We start from the raw sequence: 19,706 nt of genomic DNA, 5'->3' as shown, positions 1-19,706 counted from the left end.
AATGCAATTTTTGAAACTGTAACTGAAGCCTACCATTCTTCCTTATGAGATTTCAAATATTAGTTGTTACAAAGTGCTGGTTATTTTGGGGAAGCACAAGTCCAATGGAATAGCAGAACCACCCTTCCCACCACCTGTAGTTCTTGTTGTCTAAGGAATTCTATTCACATTTTTCATCATTATTATTATTCCTTTTTTTTTTTTTTTACATTCTAGGACTGAGTTGCTAATTTGGGATGGTCACAGGAGCTGTTCTGGAAATGCCTGCAAGAGGTAGGATTACCCACCTTTTCCTCCTGCATTTTCCTAATGCCAGCTTGTTTTTTATCAACTCACTGGAGAACTAAGCCACTTCTATTAATGCAAATAACCCTGAGCTGCATTAACATGATATGAGGCAGAGATCAGTTTAAAGGAAGACTAATCTGGACATTGGGGAAGCAGAGAAAGGCAGGAGTGTCCACCTACAACCATCTGAAAGGAAAAAAACCTGATTTACTCAAGAAAAATTACTTCAGTCTTGTGCACACACTTGTGATTTGATGGGATCATTATTAACCCTTATTGCAGCATCTGGGTCAGCTCCCTATTATGCAGGTAGAATTCACACTTTGAATTAAAATAAATAGTTGTGCTGTGCCTGTGTTCCCGAGGAAAAGGTTTTAGAATTGGGAAATCTCAGGTTTTATGGGAAGCTGCAGCTTGAAAGGAACAGGCAACTGCAGCAGCAAACAGGGCCTGCAATTTAATGCTAAATAATGATACACCGAATAAATTATTATAAAAAATTAACTCTTCTTCAGTATAATTACATTAGGTTTTATTTTTTTTTTTGCACTATAGGGAAGAGGAAACAGCCTGACTGAATAGATGGGAAGTGAAGCCAGGGAAATAGAGGTGGATTTTTGCCCATCCTGCTACAAACCTATAGGCAGAAACTTGGGCACAACCATTTTCAGATGTATTTAACCCCCAACGTGTGCAAATATGTAACAGGAACAAGCAATAACACTTTGAGATATTCTATTATCCCTCAATATAATAAATATTTTATTAGAGCCATAGAAAAGAATGCATACAGATAACCATAGGATACACACACAACTGGAAGTTCAAGGATAAATTTCAACCTTTTCAATATGAAACAAGGTACTGGGTACATATCTCATGGAGATATAGAACTAGAAATCAAGTAAGAATACAATGTAAGCACGTGAAAAATGGGCAGTACAGGAACCTGGACTAGAATTTTGTGAAACAAGAGTCACCCTTTGTTGCATGAAATAGAACTATTTACTCACTAGGAACACCTGGATTTCCATGTCCCACCCACCCCCCTGTTTGCAAGTGTCTGAAAACAACACTGGTCAGCCACATGGAAAAAACAACTAATTTTTAACTCATTTATAGCTCTCTATGTACAGTATATACAGCTCTTGCTTTCCTCAGCAGCACTTTGTCTCATCTGGAGCTCATCAGCTCATCTGCCAGCTGAATGTATATCAAGGTATTTTTTCTACAGTGCCACCATCATTTTATTAATCCCGGTTCTCCCTTTGTAGTTCTGTGTGTTGCAATAATATTGTGAAATGAAAAAACACCAATCTTTAAGAGGAGATGCTTTATGGCATGTGAACAGGGATGCTGTGACCTCTCTAAAAGTTTAGAGTCTAAAAGGCTGATTTGACTGAAGCCACAACTCTACAAGTCAAATGGACCAGGCTTAATGTATCTTTAATTTACTGATATGAAAGCAAGCACAGATTTCTCTACAACAGCAAGTCTGAAGAGTTGTTGTACCTTTTTTTTTTAATATCCCAATATTGCCATGAACTTCCCAGACTCATGTGACAGCAGTGGGGTGCAGCTGAGAGCCAGAGCAGGTGGAACAGTTCAGAACTGGTTACAGAGCAGCAGGAAGGAGAGGTCTGACTGAAAGTCTGAATTCAGGGTGTTTGCAGTGTGCCAGAGAAATGAGCAAGAGAATTTGGGGCTGCAGGTCTGGGAGCATCACGTCACAAGGGATGGAGAGGGTGGCTGTCCCTCTTCCTAAGGCCATGGTGCCCCTGCATGTCACCAGTGCTGCCAGCTGGGCACTTCAGCTCCTGAAACACTGCCAGGAGGGCAATCACATCCTCCTCAGGGTGGGGGAGCTTGGCTGTGAACAAAGAGCCTGGTTAGGAAAGGTAAGGTGGGCAGATGAGGAAATGAAGTTCAGAATTTACTGGTGAAGGGTGGGTGGATGAGAAGGTGCACAAACATCCTCAAAACACAGCTGGCATCATTTCTCAGGAGCAGCAGTGGAGGCTCTGCCTCTGCCCTGCTCCAGATGGGATTTCTTTGGGGATTTCTTTCCATTTAGAGCAACTCCCACGGGAAAATGATCCCAACTCCTGGGTGCTGGCACTGCACCACGTGCTGGTTGTGTTACCCTCCCACTGGTAACAGCCACACCCCTGATTTCATCTTTTCCAAGCCAAATGTTATTTTAACAGTGCAGAACAGACCCAGAACAACTCGGGGTTGCTGCAGAAATGGAGTTTCTCACTCTCCCTTGCAGCCCTGACCTCACAGTGCCATCCCTCCCCCTCTCTTACACTGCATCTGAAGTATGTAACATGTAAACTCCTTTGGTTCAAGTATTAAGGCATTTTAGATTCCTTTTTAAAGGATTTGCTAAACTTTACATGGTATTTTTACTTCAACTTACAGTGAAATATAAAGAATTTAAAAACACGTCAGGATAGAAGAAAAAACATGCTTTAACCACTGCATTTTTTTTTTAAAAAAGCACTTTAGTAACCAATTTTTTTTTCCCCCAGCAAATGCAAATGTATCAGCACAACATGGAATTAAGGGTCAAGGAAAATATTGTTGCTAAGAAGCTGGAGACACTGGAGATACTCAAGACTGATGGACCAGAACCTCTTGCATCCATACCTATGACAAAGGAAAAAAATAAATTGAGGATTAAATGAAAGCATAAGTATGTGCTGTGCCACATTATTACTCTTCCTAGATGCTAAGCACAAATTACTGTCATTTTTTTTTTTTTCTTGCAAGCACTAGATCTCTACAAAAATACAGTAAATATTTAAAAATTACAGAGATATCTTGCAAAATGCTGTGATCATGAATGGTTTTAGTGCTCTGGTTTAGCTGACGAGGTGGTGTTTGGTCAAAGGTTGGACTCAAAGATCTTGGAGGTCTTTTCCAAACTCCATGACTCTGTGAGTCTACTTTCAAGGTAATAGTCTTTTTTTAAAAAAAAAAAAAAAAAGGAGAAAAAGGTAAAAAAAAAAAGGAGAAAAACTAATAAACTTAACATTTTTAATACCAATTTACATGGCAATTTACCAGTTCAGCAGAATGGAGTTTGCCATGCATAAAGGCACGAAGAATTTAACTGCTTTGCTTTTATTACCTTATCACCATACAACATCTAAGCATTAATTTTAGTGTTTTTTTTTTTTTTTTCCCCCCATCAACAAAGGAAGCACAGACAAGCTGGGAAGGAGGAGAAGTGGCTGGACTTACTGGCGAGCCTGGGGATGAGGATCTGCTGGCTGCTGCTGCCATCTCCCCCCTCCGTGGTGGCTCTGACCTCGATGAAATAATCGTCCTGCAGGCGCAGCCACAGCTCGGCCGTGGTGCTGGCCGTGCTCAGCACCTCCACCCTGCTCTGGCTGCTGGTCCTGTACAGAACCTGCAACACAGCACAGCCTCAGCACCCTCCCTGCAAGGCTGCACCTTCCCAAAGGGCTGGCAGCAAAGCCACAGCTGGTTTTTTGGTTAATACTCCAGTTACATTTAAAAGAAGAAGGGAACATCAAGCAGAGACTTTTATTCCAGATTTAATTTAAATTGGCGCAATGGATGATGATCCATGTTGTTTTTTATTGCAATAATATGAAAAAATGGGTGGTGGTAGCTGTAAACATGTTGTTCTTGCCAGTACAGCTCGGTGGGTAATCAGATCTTCAGCCTAAATCTTTAATTCAGGAATTTATCATGTGGGATCCAGCTGTACAGAACTTATCAGGAGCATCCTCAGCTATTCTTTTACACACATATGACATATTTAAACACTTCTACATTTGTGTGCTGATGGCATTTAGAGCAGATGCAATAGTGTAATTTCTACCAGGGAAATGAGCGTGGCCCACAGCAAGTAAGAGGTGAAAGTTTAATATATGTGATAATATATAATAAATAAGGTAAGAGGAGAAAGGGTTTAAAAATATCCGTTTAATATATGTGGTAATATATAATAAACATAATAAATATACCTGGCCAGCAATGGAAGCTACATCCATCAAGCTAAATCTTCCTGGTTTCTTTCAAAGTTTTATCAATTTGGGTAAGTGTTACACATTGAAAAGAAGTGTTAAGGATGGGGTAAGTGTTTAAATGTTCTAAGATGCAGATGCAGGTGTGGGTGGGATCCCAAGAGCTGACCAATGGGGAGGGAAAGGGATTAGGGGACATTCATGGTGAGACACTGTTAGAATGTGATTTAAAGCCCCTAAAAAGGAGACCCCAGTGAAATGGTCGAGGGGTGGTACTGTCCATCCTCTGAACATGCAAACAGCCAGGAAATACCAGCTCTGGACTGCTCCCAGCTCTGTCCCCACTGACCTTGTACCCTGTGACCTCGGACTCGTTGTCCATGGCTCTGACCTCCTCCCAGCTCAGGATGACTCTGGAGTCTGTGACATTCCACACCACGTTTCCTGGAGGTTGGCTGGGTGCTTCAAACACACAACAAAAGCACGGCTTTAATTTAATTGGCACTGGTGATTGATCCACCAGCTCAGGTAATTGGCTGTCATTACATTTGGGATGCAAAAGCAGCTCCAGTGCAGGCTCCTCTCTGTGCTCGTTATGGTTCAGAGGCTAAATTCGAAAAACAGAAGGAAGGAAAAAGCCAGAATGGCACCTAAATGTTGTTCCTGAAGTTGAAATATCTGTTGCTGGTCCTGCATTCAATACAGCCAGACAGAAGCATGTGCCTTAGGACACGGGTGATTAATTAAAACAAACTCTAATGATGGTAACAGACAATTTCTAGTTTTAGTACAGTGCCAAGAACAAGAAAATTCTTCACAGTAGATTGTTAGACAAATTTAGTCTCAGTGAATATTCAAATTTACCCATTATGTTGATTTGCTTTAAGATGTTTCATAAAATATTTGAATTTTTTTTTTTTTTGTCTGTTGGTTCTTCCAACTCGAGTTGTGGCTCTGAACTGAGCCTGTGCCAAAAGTGGGCTTTGGCCAAGGCAATCTGCTGGGATTTTCTGCTCATTAGCAACCCAAGGCTGTTATTTCCAGAGCAGCTGCATGCCTTGGGCTCTGCCCCTTGGTGTACCTTGGAGCTTTCAGGGAAGTACAAACCTCTTCAAACACCTCGGGTTGGTTTCCCAGAAAATGGGTCCTGCAGTGACACAAATCAATGATTAAAATCTTTCCTAAATGTGTTAAGGAGAACAATTTACTGTTGCTGTCACCTAGTGGAGGCAACTGCTGCTTAGGTGGACTGAGCTGTGCTTTGAGACTGGAGCTTCCAGCTTTAAGCACTGAGAGTGGTTTGGAACACTTGTATCCATGTGCTTATGGCTCTTTTCCTCTTTTTTTCCCCTCCTCTTTTCAATTCTTTCACACAGGAACTTCCCTGCCTTCTTTCCATAAGCAGACAGATCAAAACTCACCTGATTATACTCAAAAAAAAGAAAAAAAAAATCATTCCAAAGTCAACCAACCACCTACAGCTATTTTTTTTCCACTATTTGTCTTGTTCTATGTGCTGAGGAAGACTTAACCTGATGTTCTAATAATAACCACTTCTTGTAAATGTAAGAGGAGATTGTTTCACTCCTGAGAATGAAGTGTTACAGCATGTATGAATCGTTTTCACACTGAGATATTACAGCTGAATTTCAAAGGAAATGAGTCATCCTTGAAATCCACAACAAAATATTAAGATGACATGTGGAAAAAAAATGAAGAGTAATTATCTATAAGAACTGGAAGTCTCTGTCTGTGGGATTCAGAACTCCATTTGCTGCAGACACCAAAATCTCCAGCAATCATCAGTGTTCAGAACTTCATTTGTGGCAGGTCCTGATCCATCAAGCCACGCCAGGACATGTCCAGGGAGCTGCAGGGATTCCTGAGCTGCTCAAAGCTGCTCTCAGGCAGGAGCATTGCTCAGAATTAGGAGCTGATGGACAGAACACTGGGGTTTGATTTTAAGACTTTCTAAATAGGAAATAATTGTAACAACTTAGACAAGTCTTCCCCGCTCACTTGGCATTTTACATAGCAATATTTAAAGCTCCACTTGTTATTCTGGGCTGTAAATATGCATGTTTCAAATTTAAAAGCAAAGATATTTTAATTGTCAAGGGCTCAATTTCAGTTTTGAAATACACTGCCAACAGAACTGAACTATTTTTATTTCTTGATATGGCACGAGTTTCTGAGATGTACCTGGCAGGTCCTGTGGGGGGATGCAAATCCTTCACAGTGAGAACCACATCAATCACAAATATTCAAATTAAATTACAAATCGGGATTGATTAAAAATCACACATTTGAATGAAAAATCAGTTTCTACTTCAGTAGCATGGAGAATTATTTCTCTTAGCAATTCAACTAATTTATCAAAATCTTCAGACTGACATTACATGGGTTTGCTCTCCTTATTCACCAGAAAGATCCATGGACATAATGCAATTAATTTTCCTTTTTAATTATTCCAAATAGCAAGGGCCTGATCCAGATCCTGCTCACACCAGTGAGATCAGGGGCTTGTCCAGCTCTCACTCACACCCCTCAAAAGTGGGGGCACACTAAAAAAGGGACTGAAAATCCCTGAGCTGATCAGCCTGGCACCACCTCCAGTGAGCAGCCACAAAGATGATTAATTAGAAAAAAATTCCTTTTCCCATGTCCTGTCCAGGCTGCAGGCAGTCAGTCACTTCAGCCAGTTCATGGTAATTGTGCCTATAACATATTTAAACTCTGGCAAATCTGAGTTGGTTTAGTCCTCACTGACAGACTGACACTCATTTTTGCATATAATAATTTCTGATAAACTGGCTTATTTCACAATATTAATGCTACAACTCCGTCTGCTCGGGGGATGTTAATGATTATTGCAGGGAATTTGACCCTTCAGACACATTTAATTGTGTGTTCTTGTGCCTCTGACAGAAACACTTCAAGACTGATGACCCTGATTCTGAGCTGTATTACAATGGAAGAGCACACTAAAAATATTTCCGCTCGTAGAAAAATTAGTGCAGCCTTTGACAATCTGTTCTCCAGCTTCATTTTGCCTTTGCAGCAGCAGAGTGGCCTCCTGTGCAATTTGTTCAAGGGGAAACAGTGGACATGAAGGATTGTTTTGCATGAACTCCACGAGGTTCATTGCATTTCAAAAGCCATGCCCCAGAGAACTTATAAATACGTTATAGAACACTGAAAAATTCAACAAGTCTTTTTTTTTTTTTTCCCCACCTTCTAAATAACAGACATTCTTCTTTTCAATTTCTCCCAGTCATTAGCAGCATAATAAAGGTTCTGTGCAGGAATTACAGCTCTTCCTTGGGCTGCCCAGGAATGGTTGGGTTTTACTCACCCTGCTGAAGCTCTGGGCTCGACTGCAGGGAAATTTGGGTCACTCATATTGTGATTCCCAGGAATGCCACTGCTCGTCCTCCCCCTCCAAGTGCTGCCACACCATTTGTGCCTCTCCCCACTTCACACTGACATACTCACGTGGCTTTTTGGTGGTGGCATTGACGGTGGCACTGAAGGGCCCTGCTCCAGCACTGTTGTAGGCACGGACTGCTGTGTAATAAGCCAAGTTGCTCCTCAACCCCGTAATTTTTATTGATGTTTCATTCCCTGCTGCTTTTATTCTGTTTGAAGATTCTTCTTTTTGGCCATTGTTCCAGTACCTAACCTAGGAGATAAAAACCAAAACCATTTAAGTCTTGTGTGGAAGGGCTGCTCATCCACAGCACTGTACTCGACTCTTTTAAGTGCATTCTTTTTTTCCTTCAGCTGGAAAAGGCAGAAATGCATTAAAGTTTCAGAAATATGTTTACTGGGCAAAAATAAAATATTCTTATCCATCTGCTTCTCACACTTGCTGCTCTTTTCAGTGTGACTGCAGGAAAAAGGCAATTGAAATATTAGATCTTGCTTGAACTAAACAATGACAAGAGGAAAAACATTACTTCATTAAAAAGGAAACAAGTTAAGCTCAGAAAAATGTACCTTATAAAGAAGTTTCTTTGAAAGCAAATGTAATTCTGAAAAAAAGTTAGTTTGGAGTTATGTTTGATACATGACTATCTATAAGCACAAGAAGCAAAACACAGTTTCATTCTGTGGGGGTTTTTTTAAGAAATATAGTAAAAATTATCCTCCTTCTGGCTGCAGGTGGGGCAGGAAGAGCAAGATTTGGGGTGAATGTGTGTGGTTGTGCTGCAGGACCCTCTGGCCCACGGCCCTTCACAAAGAGAAGTGGATTTTATTTAATAAATAGGATTGATTGAAATATTTTAATTTCCACAGACTCACCTCATAGCCCAGCAGCCTTCCATTGCTCATCTTCCAGGGAATGGCTGTCCAGGACACCTGGATGGCTGAGGAGGACAGGCTGGTGGCAGACACTCCTGAGGGGGCTGTGCTGGGCTCTGTGTTGGGAAATCAAGCAGGGAGAGGTGACTGTGGGATCAAACCTGTCCTTATCCCAACCCACCTCACCTCCCTGAGCTGGAACAGCTCATGGAAATGTTGCAATACAAACAGGTGGGACTCGGTTTCTTCCTGTAGAAAAGCCAATTCTCTATTCACAAAGCTCATATTTATAGGAAATATCAGAAGGCACCATGTCAAATCTAACTGGCTAACAATACACTGAAATTCGGTTTACTTGTTGGTAAATGGCCTGTGTGTATGTCCATCAAATCCCTTTATTTCTGGTTAGTTTCTATATTTTCTTCACAGATTCTCATGGGACAGATCTGTCATTACAGGTGCAACCTTCTTTCCTCTATGGGAACAGATTTCTATGCAAACTGATTCTCACTCCTCTGGTTTTTTTCACAGGGGCATTTATAAGCTAGCTGCCAGCTTAGCTAAAGCAGCAGGGCCTAAACCTGTGGATGCTAGTAAAAGTCAGGGAAAACAGCAGTCTGGTTTTGCCAAGCTACTCAGAGGACAACAGAACAGAAAGAATTAATAACCACGTTTAGCACCTGGTGTTGTGGACAGGATGAGTGTGTGAGGAACACGATGAGAGCACGTTTACAAGAGGTGTTGCCTTCCTTGCACCAACAAGCTTATTGTACCCTTTGGTTCTGCAAACCAGTCTATAAAAATGTGCCTGCTCCTGCAATAAATCACTTCTTCTGCTTTCTGGAAGAAGTCTGTGCTGCTGTATCTTTTCACCACTCCCTAGCCTTACAGTGACATAAACCATATTTTATAAGGGCCCAAACCATATTTTTTAAGGGCTTAAACCATACTTTATAAGGAGCTAAACCATACTTTATAAGGCCTTTCTTTGAAAATATTCAGCACTGGAAGGGTTTGGGGTGGCTCAAGGCTGTACCTTCCTCTGCTGAGAACACGGTGGCCACGGCGCTGAAGGGCCCCTCTCCTTTGTTGTTGTACACCCCGACTTTGACCTCGTAGGGGGAGAAGGGCAGGATGCTCTCGTTCCTGAACACGTATCTGGGGGTGTCAGGAGAGGTCACCACGGTCTGGATCCAGGTGGTGGTGCCCGAGGGGCGGAAGGCAACCACGTAGCCAAAGCCTTCCCCGTTCTGCAGCTCCTCGGGGACGGGCTGGGACACAACAGCACACACACAGCAAGCTGTGAGGCCACTGGGGAACTCGGGGATTGATGCAGGTGCTGCCACTGCACTTGGCATCAAACCCTCAGCCAATTAACTCTGGCACTGATGCCTTAAGCTTTAGCTTTTCAGATTCTGTGCTGCGTTAGTGTGTGACTGCACTTCATACAAAGTGTTCCAGGTTCTCCTCCCAGCTCAGCACACAGAACAATCCTTTTCCAGCCCCACAACCAAGGACAGCTGCAGCTCCAGCCCCAAAAAGTGCAAACAGCAGCGAATGGAGGAGAGAATCTGGGAGGATGGGACTGCAGAACCTGGAGCTGGGATTGGACAATGAACCCAAGATGGAAATGGACCCAAACTGATAAAAGTGTGAAAACTCCTGACCCAGGGTCCAGCTTGGGTGTAGCCATGGCCAGGCTCTTGTACTGCCCAAGGTGAATCCTTTGAAGGGTTTTTAATAAATCCCTGCTTTATTCCTTTAACTCTGCCTCTGTTCCAGGGAGCCTCTCCAGGCTCCAGCACAGCAAAATGTGCTCCCTTCAACCTATTTTAAGGTTTGCATTTCAAGAAGAGAACAACTTTCAGATGTAACCTCTGGTTTTCACCAAGTATTTTGCTTCAAGGCACTCTTCAGTAAATACTGAAAAACTTTTCTTTCATCAATCCACAGTTCATAAAAAATGAATAATTGCTTGGTCAGCTATTAGAGAATCCAATACCACCTTCATACACTGGCTTAAACCTTCTTCTGATGTGATTATGATTAGATAACCACACAGAGTAGTCAATGCTAGGAACAGAATATTAACAGTTCTTTAAATCATTAAAAAAGAGATACATAATATAAACTCTGTATTGGTTAGCACGTGCATCCAGATTTAATGGTGGGAAAGCAAGAACTGCAGATCTGCACTGCAAAGCCCAAAATCTTTGGCCAAACCATCCCCCTTCCCTCTTGCCCTGCCCTCCTGCCTCCTTTTTAGCCTTAACATTTGTTTGAGAACAGAAACAATCCCAGCCAAACTGAATTCCCTGGGGATTTCCATCCAGCACAGGGAGTGCAAGAACCAAGGCCAGTGTGCAGGGCTCACATCACACGTGGCATGTGCACATCCCAGAGGAGAAGCTGCTGCAGCCAGGGAGATTCAGAGAGAGCAGAAAGAGAAGAAAGAAAAGAAGTTCTGTGAAGAAAACTTCTCCCCAGCAAACTTACATCCCACGTTATGACCAGTTCAGATCTGCTGCCTCCTCCCCCACTGACCTCAGATGGGGGAATTTCAGGAACTGTGGAAAGGAAATGCAGAGATGTCTGCACAGAGCAGAGACAAGAGAAAACACCACATCACCCCCACGCTCTGAGTTTAACCCATATTCACACTCCTTTTGCAATCAGGGTAAATAGTTTTGGGGTAGCAGGGGCAAAAGCCCCAGCCCTGACCCACATTTATCCTTCCCTGGGCCAGGCTGGGCTTCCTCTGAGCACTTGGAGAAGCTCAGCAGCTCACAGCTTTCACCTCTGCTGTGTTTAGAAACTTGGAAAAACTGGAGACAGGCTTAATTTTTCTCGAGTTAACTCAGAGAATGGCCTGGGTAGGAAGAGACCCCAAAGATCATCTTGTTCCAGGACACCTTCCAGTAAAGCATGCTGCTCAGAATTCCACGTCCTTGAACACTTCAAGGGATGTTATGCAGATAAACTGGGAAATGGCCCAATTCCAAGTGAACTGGGGTTATAATTGATGGGTTCTTCTGAGCCACAATGCTTGTTACACGGAAGGGTTTCACTGATCAAACACCAGGAATCAAAATCCCTGTCAAAATTAACCTCTTTCCATCCATTAATACCTTCAGACTCTGCAGCACTGCCTGGACTGGCAGATTTTGGCACAGTAAATGCAGTTTAAATGGATTTAGATGTTATGCTTCTGTGATGTTCAGTAATGCAACACAAACTGTCCCACAGCTCAATGACAAGATACAAACGAACTTGTTACAGGCTTTTATATCAAATGGCAATTCCAAGCTTGTTTGCAAAGAGCCAAAGACATAAACACTCCTTTTCTTTGTCAATATTCCAGATTCTTGAAATAAAAACAAATAGAAGAACCCACTAACCTGCCTCTTCAGTTCTTACTTTTTCTGAGGGCAAACTAGGCTCTCCACCTCCTATTTTGTTACTGGCAACTACACGAAATTCATATTCAACCCAAGGATTTAAATCCACTACTGTGCTGGTGAAGGTTTTCCCATCGATCACATCGGGAACTAGGAAAGAGAAAGGGAAAAGCCAGCTCAGGAACCCGGTGCCAGAGCCACTCCCTCAGCCCTGGGGCTTGTGCTCACCTGTGGTGGCTCGCTGCCAGCCCACGGAGAAGGGAGTCCTGGCCTGGATGGTGTAGGTGGTCACGGGGCTGTGGTTGTCTGTGCCCTCCTGCCAGGAGATCTGGGCAGTGGTGTCCGTGATCTCGTCCACCTTCACGTGCTCAGGGGGCCCAGGAGAGCCTGCAAAGGCACGGGAAAGCAGGCAGAGTGTTTGGAGAAGCCCCGAAGCAGCCCGGGAATCACTTCCAGCAGGATGGGTTCCCGTCTTTAAATTCCTCAGGGAGGAGGAAAACAACTCAGACTGAAGGAAGAACACTTGTAATGAAGGTTTGACATTCACTAAACTTAACTCTGATCATTTCTATCTGAAATACTCTCAAGGGCAGAACAGATGACTGGGTTTTGGTTTTTTTACCAAGAACCTTTGTTCAGCACATCCCTCTGTCTTTCCAATATCTTTTCCTTTAGTCCCAAATGTCCTCTTTAACCTACAGATACACCTCTGCAGTCTGGAAATTTTTCACCTACAACTTCTTTACTTTACAAGGCACTGAACAAATTTTCAGCACATCTGACGAGCACCCCAAGCAGCAATTCAGTCAGACAAACTTCCTGCTGCCTTCTGGAAAATACTCATTCTGGGAATTTCCTGGCCAAAATGCTGGGTTTTTGTCTCACCTGCACCAGCAAATGGAGTTGAAATGACACTGTGCATTAATAATGAGAAAATATCTGAAATATTTTAAAATATATTGAGTAAGTGCTGATTATGTAATGTGCTTTTCTAGATCAAAGCTTTTACCTTGCAATAAATGTAGCTGTAACATCAGCAAAGAAAGCCAGAATTCTGGTTCAACTGTGAGCATTCCAGCTCAGAATGAAAAGGAATAATCCTGCATTTTAAGCTTTAAACCCTAAGATGAAGCCTCTCCTGGGCTCTGGCAGAATTGCCCATTTCACAGGAAGGATTCTGGAGTCCTCAGCACTTCAGTCTGCAGAGGCAGCAACTCCAACCACCTCAGAGCTGCCAGCGAGCTCCTCTTGGCAGTGACCTGAAGGACTGGCAGTGAAAAGAGATGTGAAGTCACTATTACAACCTCCAGCTCCTCATTTCACTGGGAAAAATCTTCACCCAAAACCTGGGCTGTATTTCTCCCAAGCTGCAAGTCACTATGACATAATCCAACTCACAGCCATTCATCACCCCATTCAAGCCATGGATTGGTTCTGCAGCCTCCAAGATCAGTTGTTTCTATAGTCTGTATGTGGGACACATATTGAGAAAGTAAGAAAATTACAGCCTGAGAAATATTCCAGGCTGGAGCTTCTCAGCTCTGTTCCCAGCCTGATGAGCTGCTCCAGCTCAAGGCTAGGGAGAATTTCTCCCAGGGTGATAATTTGGTCACAATAAAAAGGAATTAATAACAAGATAGAAGCCCTGTTGTGGTGTGTGCCCAGGCCCTGGCAATGGGGTGTCTTCTCTCTGAACCAATCTCCTTTTCTCTGCTCTGGGAGTTGCAGTCCTGCTATAAAACCAAGTGTGTTCCTGAATAAACTTGGCTCTTTCTTCTTGTCATGAAAGACCACCATGTAGCTGTGCATCTTATTTCTGCCTCACTTACAGGGTTAAATCCCATTTCTGCAATATAAAATGAGGTGGAAAAGGTGATTGTGGCTGGGCTGGGATGTCACCTCACCTCGCACAATGAGGTCTGCAGCAGAGGCCACGCTGTCCACCTCTGTCTTCACCATGCACACATACTTCCCACTGTGCTTCAGCTGGATGTTCCTGATCATCAAATCACCCGAGGCACTCTGGGGGAACACAGAACATTCAGGAATGCAAACACATCTCCCCTGCTGTCCAGCGGTTTCTTTGCCAAAGGAAAAGAAATCCACCAAAAATGCGAATTTGTTCAAAAGTTGCATCGTAGGACAGTAAATTATTGCCCATCAGGGCTCCATGCTTGTTGTCTGGAAGCATTTTCCCAAAAAAACATGAGGTAATGTCACTTTTTTGGGAGAAATGAGCTCCAACATGGGGAGCTCATACTGGGAAGGCATCTCCTGCCTGGAACCCCCAGTAACCTCAGTGCCCTGTGACCATTTGTCTCAAAGCCCTAAAAAGAGAGAAATGTGTTTTCTGTGGCCATCCCCTATTTGATTTCTAGAGAGAATTCATGGAGTTTTGATCTAGGACTTGGAAGTCAAGTCACGACAGATTTTTAAGGAGTTCAAAAGAGTAAAAGACAAAGTTGAATTCAGTCCATTCTCCAGGTTATTGTGTGCAATTTCATTTAAAGGTTGCACATTCTAGGCTAAATTTCCCATTTTACAAGCCCAAGTTCTACTCTTTGCTATTCACTGAATATTTTAGTCTTTTTTTCCCCACAGTTCTCTCTCAGTCTACAGCATGTGTTGTTTTTTCCTGGATCATGGGAAACAGAAATAAAACTTGAATGAAACTGTAACTTCCCATCACGTTAGGGCTCTTTGTGCACTGTTTGTTTTCCACACCACTGAACAGAGAACTTGATATTAAACCTCTGCTAGACAACGTCCCTTAAAAAAAAAAATCTCCTCTTTGTGTCAGCTGAATTACTGCCTTAACTCAGTTCCAGTTGAATTTTCCAGGTGAAAAATGCCTCAGTCGGATTTTAATTTTTAAATTTTAATCTTGTGGAGAAGCAGCATTTTCTTCAAGGACAGAACCCAAATTTGTGGGTATTTTCAGCTACTTTGGCAACTGATTCATGGGCAAATAGTAGCTTGGGAGAAAGGCAAAGGCATGACTTTGAAGCTTATTTTACTCTGGGGAAAAAACATGAACCTTTCAAAACATTTGGTTATTTTTCTTTGTTTCAGCATTACAATGTCTCAATTCTTTATTCAACACAAGCTGAAGCCAATTCTGCCTGATTCCCTTCCATGTGTGTGCCTGGTCTTCTGTGAAAGCACAGATGGAAGTTGTTTGCAGGACAATTCAGTGCTGATTGCTTACAATAAATTAGAAGTTGAGTCAAAAGCAATCTAAAATCCATCTCCTTGATTGGAAGTGGATATTCAGGGAATGCCCAACACCAGCAGTGAATGCAAGCAAATCACGTCCTGCACACACTGAGCTCTGCAAACTCAATTTGAGACACCTCAACAAAGGGGAGGGGGGCTTCAAACACAACAGCTTTACTTGAAATAACCCCCAGCAGAATGTTAACACTGCATTCCAGTTATCTGTGGGCTTTGGGAAGGCTCAAGGCTGGGGAAGCAGCAGGAGCTGCCCTGCAGCAGGGACCCCTTTCCATGGGGTATCCCATTCCTGCCTGGTCACTGCAGCCTTTGGGTGACAGTGAAATCTCCAGAGTGTCCCATGCAGCAGGAGCAGCTGCTGGAATTCCTCAGGCCAGCCCTGGCTGCAGAACAACCCCAGGCATGGCTGGTGGTGCCCAGTTTTGGGTAAAGTCTGCTCAGAATTTGGGCATCTGCTTGGTCTGCCATGCTCTTTAATGAATCACCTGGCTGACAAAAAAAACCCCAAAAAGCAGCAAGACAGCCTCACATCCCATAGTTTTCCAACCATGTGGAAAATCAGGAGGTGCTACCAGAACATCCCAATAACTACAGGATGTCAAAGACCTCAGGCCTCCCAGACCTGAGTACATGGAAATCTATCCATCAAAAATATAAATATTTTCCAACCAAGAAAGCTGAAGTTATTTTTGCAATGATATTTTCATTTAATAAATACACACTGTACCTACTGGAAGGCTTAGAACATATTTAGGATTATTTACTCATCACGACCTGCATGTAACTCAAGACTGAATTATTCCACAGATCTTAATGTGATACAAAGCCCATAAAATATTTCCAAGGATCTCTTGGTAACAGGTGAAGTTTTCTACAAACGAGCTCAAATTCCTCTTTACACAAACAACAGCATAAAAGCCCAAAACCTCTGAATGTCTATAGTCTATAAAATCCCTGATGATGAATTTCTTTGTGTCAAGTTCCTTTGTCACTGCTGTGTTTCATGTGATCCTGAGGAAAATCAGGTAGAAATGGAGGTAAGAATTTAAAAACTTCAGTTCTAAAACACAGGGTATATGAACAATGGGCAGCAAGCTGGGCCAAGAGACCATTTCCTTTCAACACAGAAGAGGATTCTCAAAAGACAAACATCTTAATTTTTGGCATGAGGAAAAGGAGATGGTGCTGGATAAAGAGGAAGGGAAAGGGAGGAAAGGGAAGAGAAGGAGAGGAAAGGAAAGGGAAGAGGAGAGGAGAGGAGAGGAGAGGAGAGGAGAGGAGAGGAGAGGAGAGGAGAGGAGAGGAGAGGAGAGGAGAGGAGAGGAGAGGAGAGGAGAGGAGAGGAGAGGAGAGGAGAGGAGAGGAGAGGAGAGGAGAGGAGAGGAGAGGAGAGGAGAGGAGAGGAGAGAAAGAAGAGGAGAGGAGAGGAGAGGAGAGGAGAGGAGAGGAGAGGAGAGGAGAGGAGAGGAGAGGAGAGGAGAGGAGAGGAGAGGAGAGGAGAGGAGAGGAGAGGAGAGGAGAGGAGAGGAGAGGAGAGGAGAGGAGAGAAAGAAGAGGAGAGGAGAGGAGAGGAGAGGAGAGGAGAGGAGAGGAGAGGAGAGGAGAGGAGAGGAGAGGAGAGAAAGAAGAGGAGAGGAGAGGAGAGGAGAGGAGAGGAGAGGAGAGGAGAGGAGAGGAGAGAAGAGAAGAGAAGAGAAGAGAAGAGAAGAGAAGAGAAGAGAAGAGAAGAGAAGAGAAGAGAAGAGAAGAGAAGAGAAGAGAAGAGAAGAGAAGAGAAGAGAAGAGAAGAGAAGAGAAGAGAAGAGAAGAGAAGAGAAGAGAAGAGAAGAGAAGAGAAGAGAAGAGAAGAGAAGAGAAGAGTTTGCAGCTCACCCCTCCAACCTTCTCGAAGTGAGAGGCATCCCTCTGGAAGTCTGTGAGGGTGCCATTGAAGTACCAGGTGAAGCTGATGTCCAGCAGGGGATCGTGCTGCACCTGGCAGGGCAGCACCACGCTCTCCCCCACGGTGACATCCATGTTGGAAGGTGCCAGGGTGATCCTGGTTGGCTCTGCAGGGAGCACACACAGTGGTTATTGGGTTTTCCTGCACTGCTCTCCCCACCACGTTCCTCGGATGGGATCAGTGGCAGCCAATTCCAAAGATGCAGCTGGGCTGGGGATGCTGCCTGCAGCTCTGTGTCCTTGCATTTCCCTGGAAAGGTGAACTGGAGCCTGCTGGGTGCAGCCAGTCTGCTCCACCAAGCTGAGGCAGGAATTGCCATTCCACAGCTCTGGCTCTCAGCAAGCCCACTGTGCTCTGGAGCAGCAGCAGCCCCTGGGCAGATGGAGAGCTGGGAGTAAGGGAAGAACCTAATAAACCCCAGAAACTGGAGGAAATCCACTTAGGGAAGAACACAGTGGATATTTGGGTCCATACATCACACAGAACATAAACAGTGTCATTAAGAACAGCTGTTTGTTATTCTAGAATCACATTAACGGAGAAAAATTTCAGGTATTGTAAATACTGTAAAAATAAAATTTAATTCTAGGAATTCTCTGCATATAATTCTATTATTTGTATATAAAGGGACATGAATCATTTAGGAGCACAGGCTGAAAACATTAAGCTGTTAATTCACTGAACAAAATAATTCTGTTTGGACCTATGAGATATAGAGATTGTGTAATGCAGTGGGATAGTAGATCATTCTGAGTTTGGGAAATCTTTCAGGTATTAACATCTTTGAAAAAGAACATTATGAGAGAAGACATTTTTCAGATAAACTTCACAAACTCATGGCTCTTTTCATCCAGTATCTCAACCAGCAGCCAGGAATGGATGACTTGGAGGAAGGATCCCTCTGAATAACAATTCTGTATGAAATTTGCTTTTGAAAGACAGTGTTCTCCTGCCCGTGGAGTCTCTGAACGCTCCCCTGCAGCTGGAGTTTCCACTGTATCTTTTTCCATAAGCAAACAGCATTTAAACCTCGTTTGGGCAAAACAGATTTTCGACTGGAATATAAAATTACCTCCAAGATTTTTTTTTTTTTTTTTTGATTGACATGTTTTTTTCATAACAAATTAAAAACCCCCACGAACTTAAAAGCATAATTGCACTATTTAGTGTTTAGAGAAGTGAGAGGAGGGAGGGAAGTGTTCAGAACTCCCTCACATCTGAGAAATATCTCTGTCAAAGACAGAAAAATCCCTCAGTGCCTTTTCAACTAATGAAAGAGCTGTAACAGCTACCCTTTTTATCTTTATACATTAAATAAATAACTTCTCACACTCTTTACATTCTGCCAGGCTCCTGTTGCAGCCCCTGTGTCCCAGCTCACCCACCTGTAACCACCAGGCTGGTGGAGCCCCTGGCTGCTCCAAACTGGTTTGTGGCCAGGCACGTGTAGCTGCCAGCATCCCCCTTGGTCACGTTGGCTACCCTCAGTCCTCCATCCTTTAACAGTGTGATCCTACAAAACCACCACGAGATTTTAAAAGTCGCAGCGTTTGTAGACAAAATGCTTTCATGCTCGACTGTTATCTCTGACACGTTAAACTGTATCAACAATTATGAAGAAAATGAGCTCTGTGTCAGCTGGAACCAGGAACATTACCAGCCTGGGCTTTGAAAATGTTGTGACCATCCACTGACAATACACAACAAATCTGAACACAACCACATATCACCTTGGACATATCACTTTGGACACCAGTAGAACCAATCTTTTAGGAGATATGGGCACACGTATGTGTGTGAAAGAGAGAAATCCAACATCAGCTCCACCTTTTTTTGCTGCACCAATTGAAACTGGAATAATTTTCAGCTCTTTTGTTGTTTACCTCATGCAATCTTGCACAGCAACTTTGAAATAACTGTGATTACCATGACAACTCCATGGGATTGTTCATGAACCTCTTTTGTGGAAGGACTTGCAGGACAGAAAATTCCTTTTACCCCACACAACCTCCCACAGTGAGAGCATGGAAAAGCAGGAGGGTGCTTATAAAAGATGTGGACAGAAGAAAACCCACAGCACTGAGAGGGACAGAGGAGCAGCAGTGTCCCCACAGCAGAGGTGACATCCCAGACAGCAGCACTGGAGGCATGCACAGGGAAGGCTGATTTGAATCTCTCTCTCCCTATTTCTTGTCCTCCCATCTGTTCTATCCACAGCTGCAGGGACTTCTAAGACAACCTGCAGTAGCTAAAAAACTGCAGATATAGAAAAACGTCCACAGTAATTTACAAAAGGTTCCCATTTTCCTGATATGCCCAAGTCAAAAGAGCTCCAGAGCTTTTCTCTCTCATCCCATGTGAGAGGCACCAAAGTGGAGCCCAGCACCTTGGCTGGATGGTGATTTGGAAATGCCCTGAGCTGAGCTGCAGAATGAAGAGAGCAGCAAACAAAACCTCTCCAGGCAAAGCTCTGCCTGCATCAGCTGGAGTCTTGTTTGGCTTTCAGGGCAAGTGCCAGCTGAAAAGGCAGCAAATGTC

General features: G+C 43.4%; 1 protein-coding gene and 1 long non-coding RNA gene across 17 annotated transcripts in view; one reads left to right on the top strand and one right to left on the bottom strand.

Annotated features, from left to right (window-relative positions):
- The window catches only part of LOC148222462 (uncharacterized), a 118,107-nt gene extending 113,788 nt beyond the window's left edge, over positions 1-4,319 (top strand). For 13 of the 16 annotated variants that reach the window (XR_015805970.1, XR_015805975.1, XR_015805967.1 and 10 more), the window contains 3 exons: positions 217-273; positions 2,823-2,990; positions 3,494-4,319. This is a non-coding gene — a long non-coding RNA (uncharacterized LOC148222462). The remainder of the gene's footprint in view (positions 1-216; positions 274-2,822; positions 2,991-3,493) is intronic. The other 3 variants (XR_015805961.1, XR_015805962.1, XR_015805963.1) reach the window with 1 other exon arrangement.
- The window catches only part of LOC106850342 (contactin-3-like), a 97,322-nt gene continuing 78,637 nt past the window's right edge, over positions 1,022-19,706 (bottom strand). Inside the window, exons 10-21 of the mRNA XM_088171248.1 lie at positions 18,554-18,681; positions 17,099-17,274; positions 13,897-14,014; positions 12,221-12,379; positions 11,993-12,142; positions 11,091-11,161; positions 9,631-9,865; positions 8,595-8,710; positions 7,785-7,971; positions 4,639-4,751; positions 3,538-3,706; positions 1,022-2,940 (exon numbers count right to left, since the gene is read on the bottom strand). Of these exons, the coding sequence (XP_088027374.1) occupies positions 2,837-2,940; positions 3,538-3,706; positions 4,639-4,751; positions 7,785-7,971; positions 8,595-8,710; positions 9,631-9,865; positions 11,091-11,161; positions 11,993-12,142; positions 12,221-12,379; positions 13,897-14,014; positions 17,099-17,274; positions 18,554-18,681 (1,726 nt within the window). The 3' untranslated portion in view covers positions 1,022-2,836. The remainder of the gene's footprint in view (positions 2,941-3,537; positions 3,707-4,638; positions 4,752-7,784; positions 7,972-8,594; positions 8,711-9,630; positions 9,866-11,090; positions 11,162-11,992; positions 12,143-12,220; positions 12,380-13,896; positions 14,015-17,098; positions 17,275-18,553; positions 18,682-19,706) is intronic.

Source organism: Sturnus vulgaris, chromosome 11 (assembly GCF_052056855.1).
Source record: "Sturnus vulgaris isolate bStuVul1 chromosome 11, bStuVul1.hap1, whole genome shotgun sequence".
Taxonomy (NCBI): Eukaryota; Metazoa; Chordata; class Aves; order Passeriformes; family Sturnidae; genus Sturnus; species Sturnus vulgaris.
Note: the sequence above shows the minus strand (reverse complement) of the source record. Positions and strands in the feature narration are given on the sequence as shown.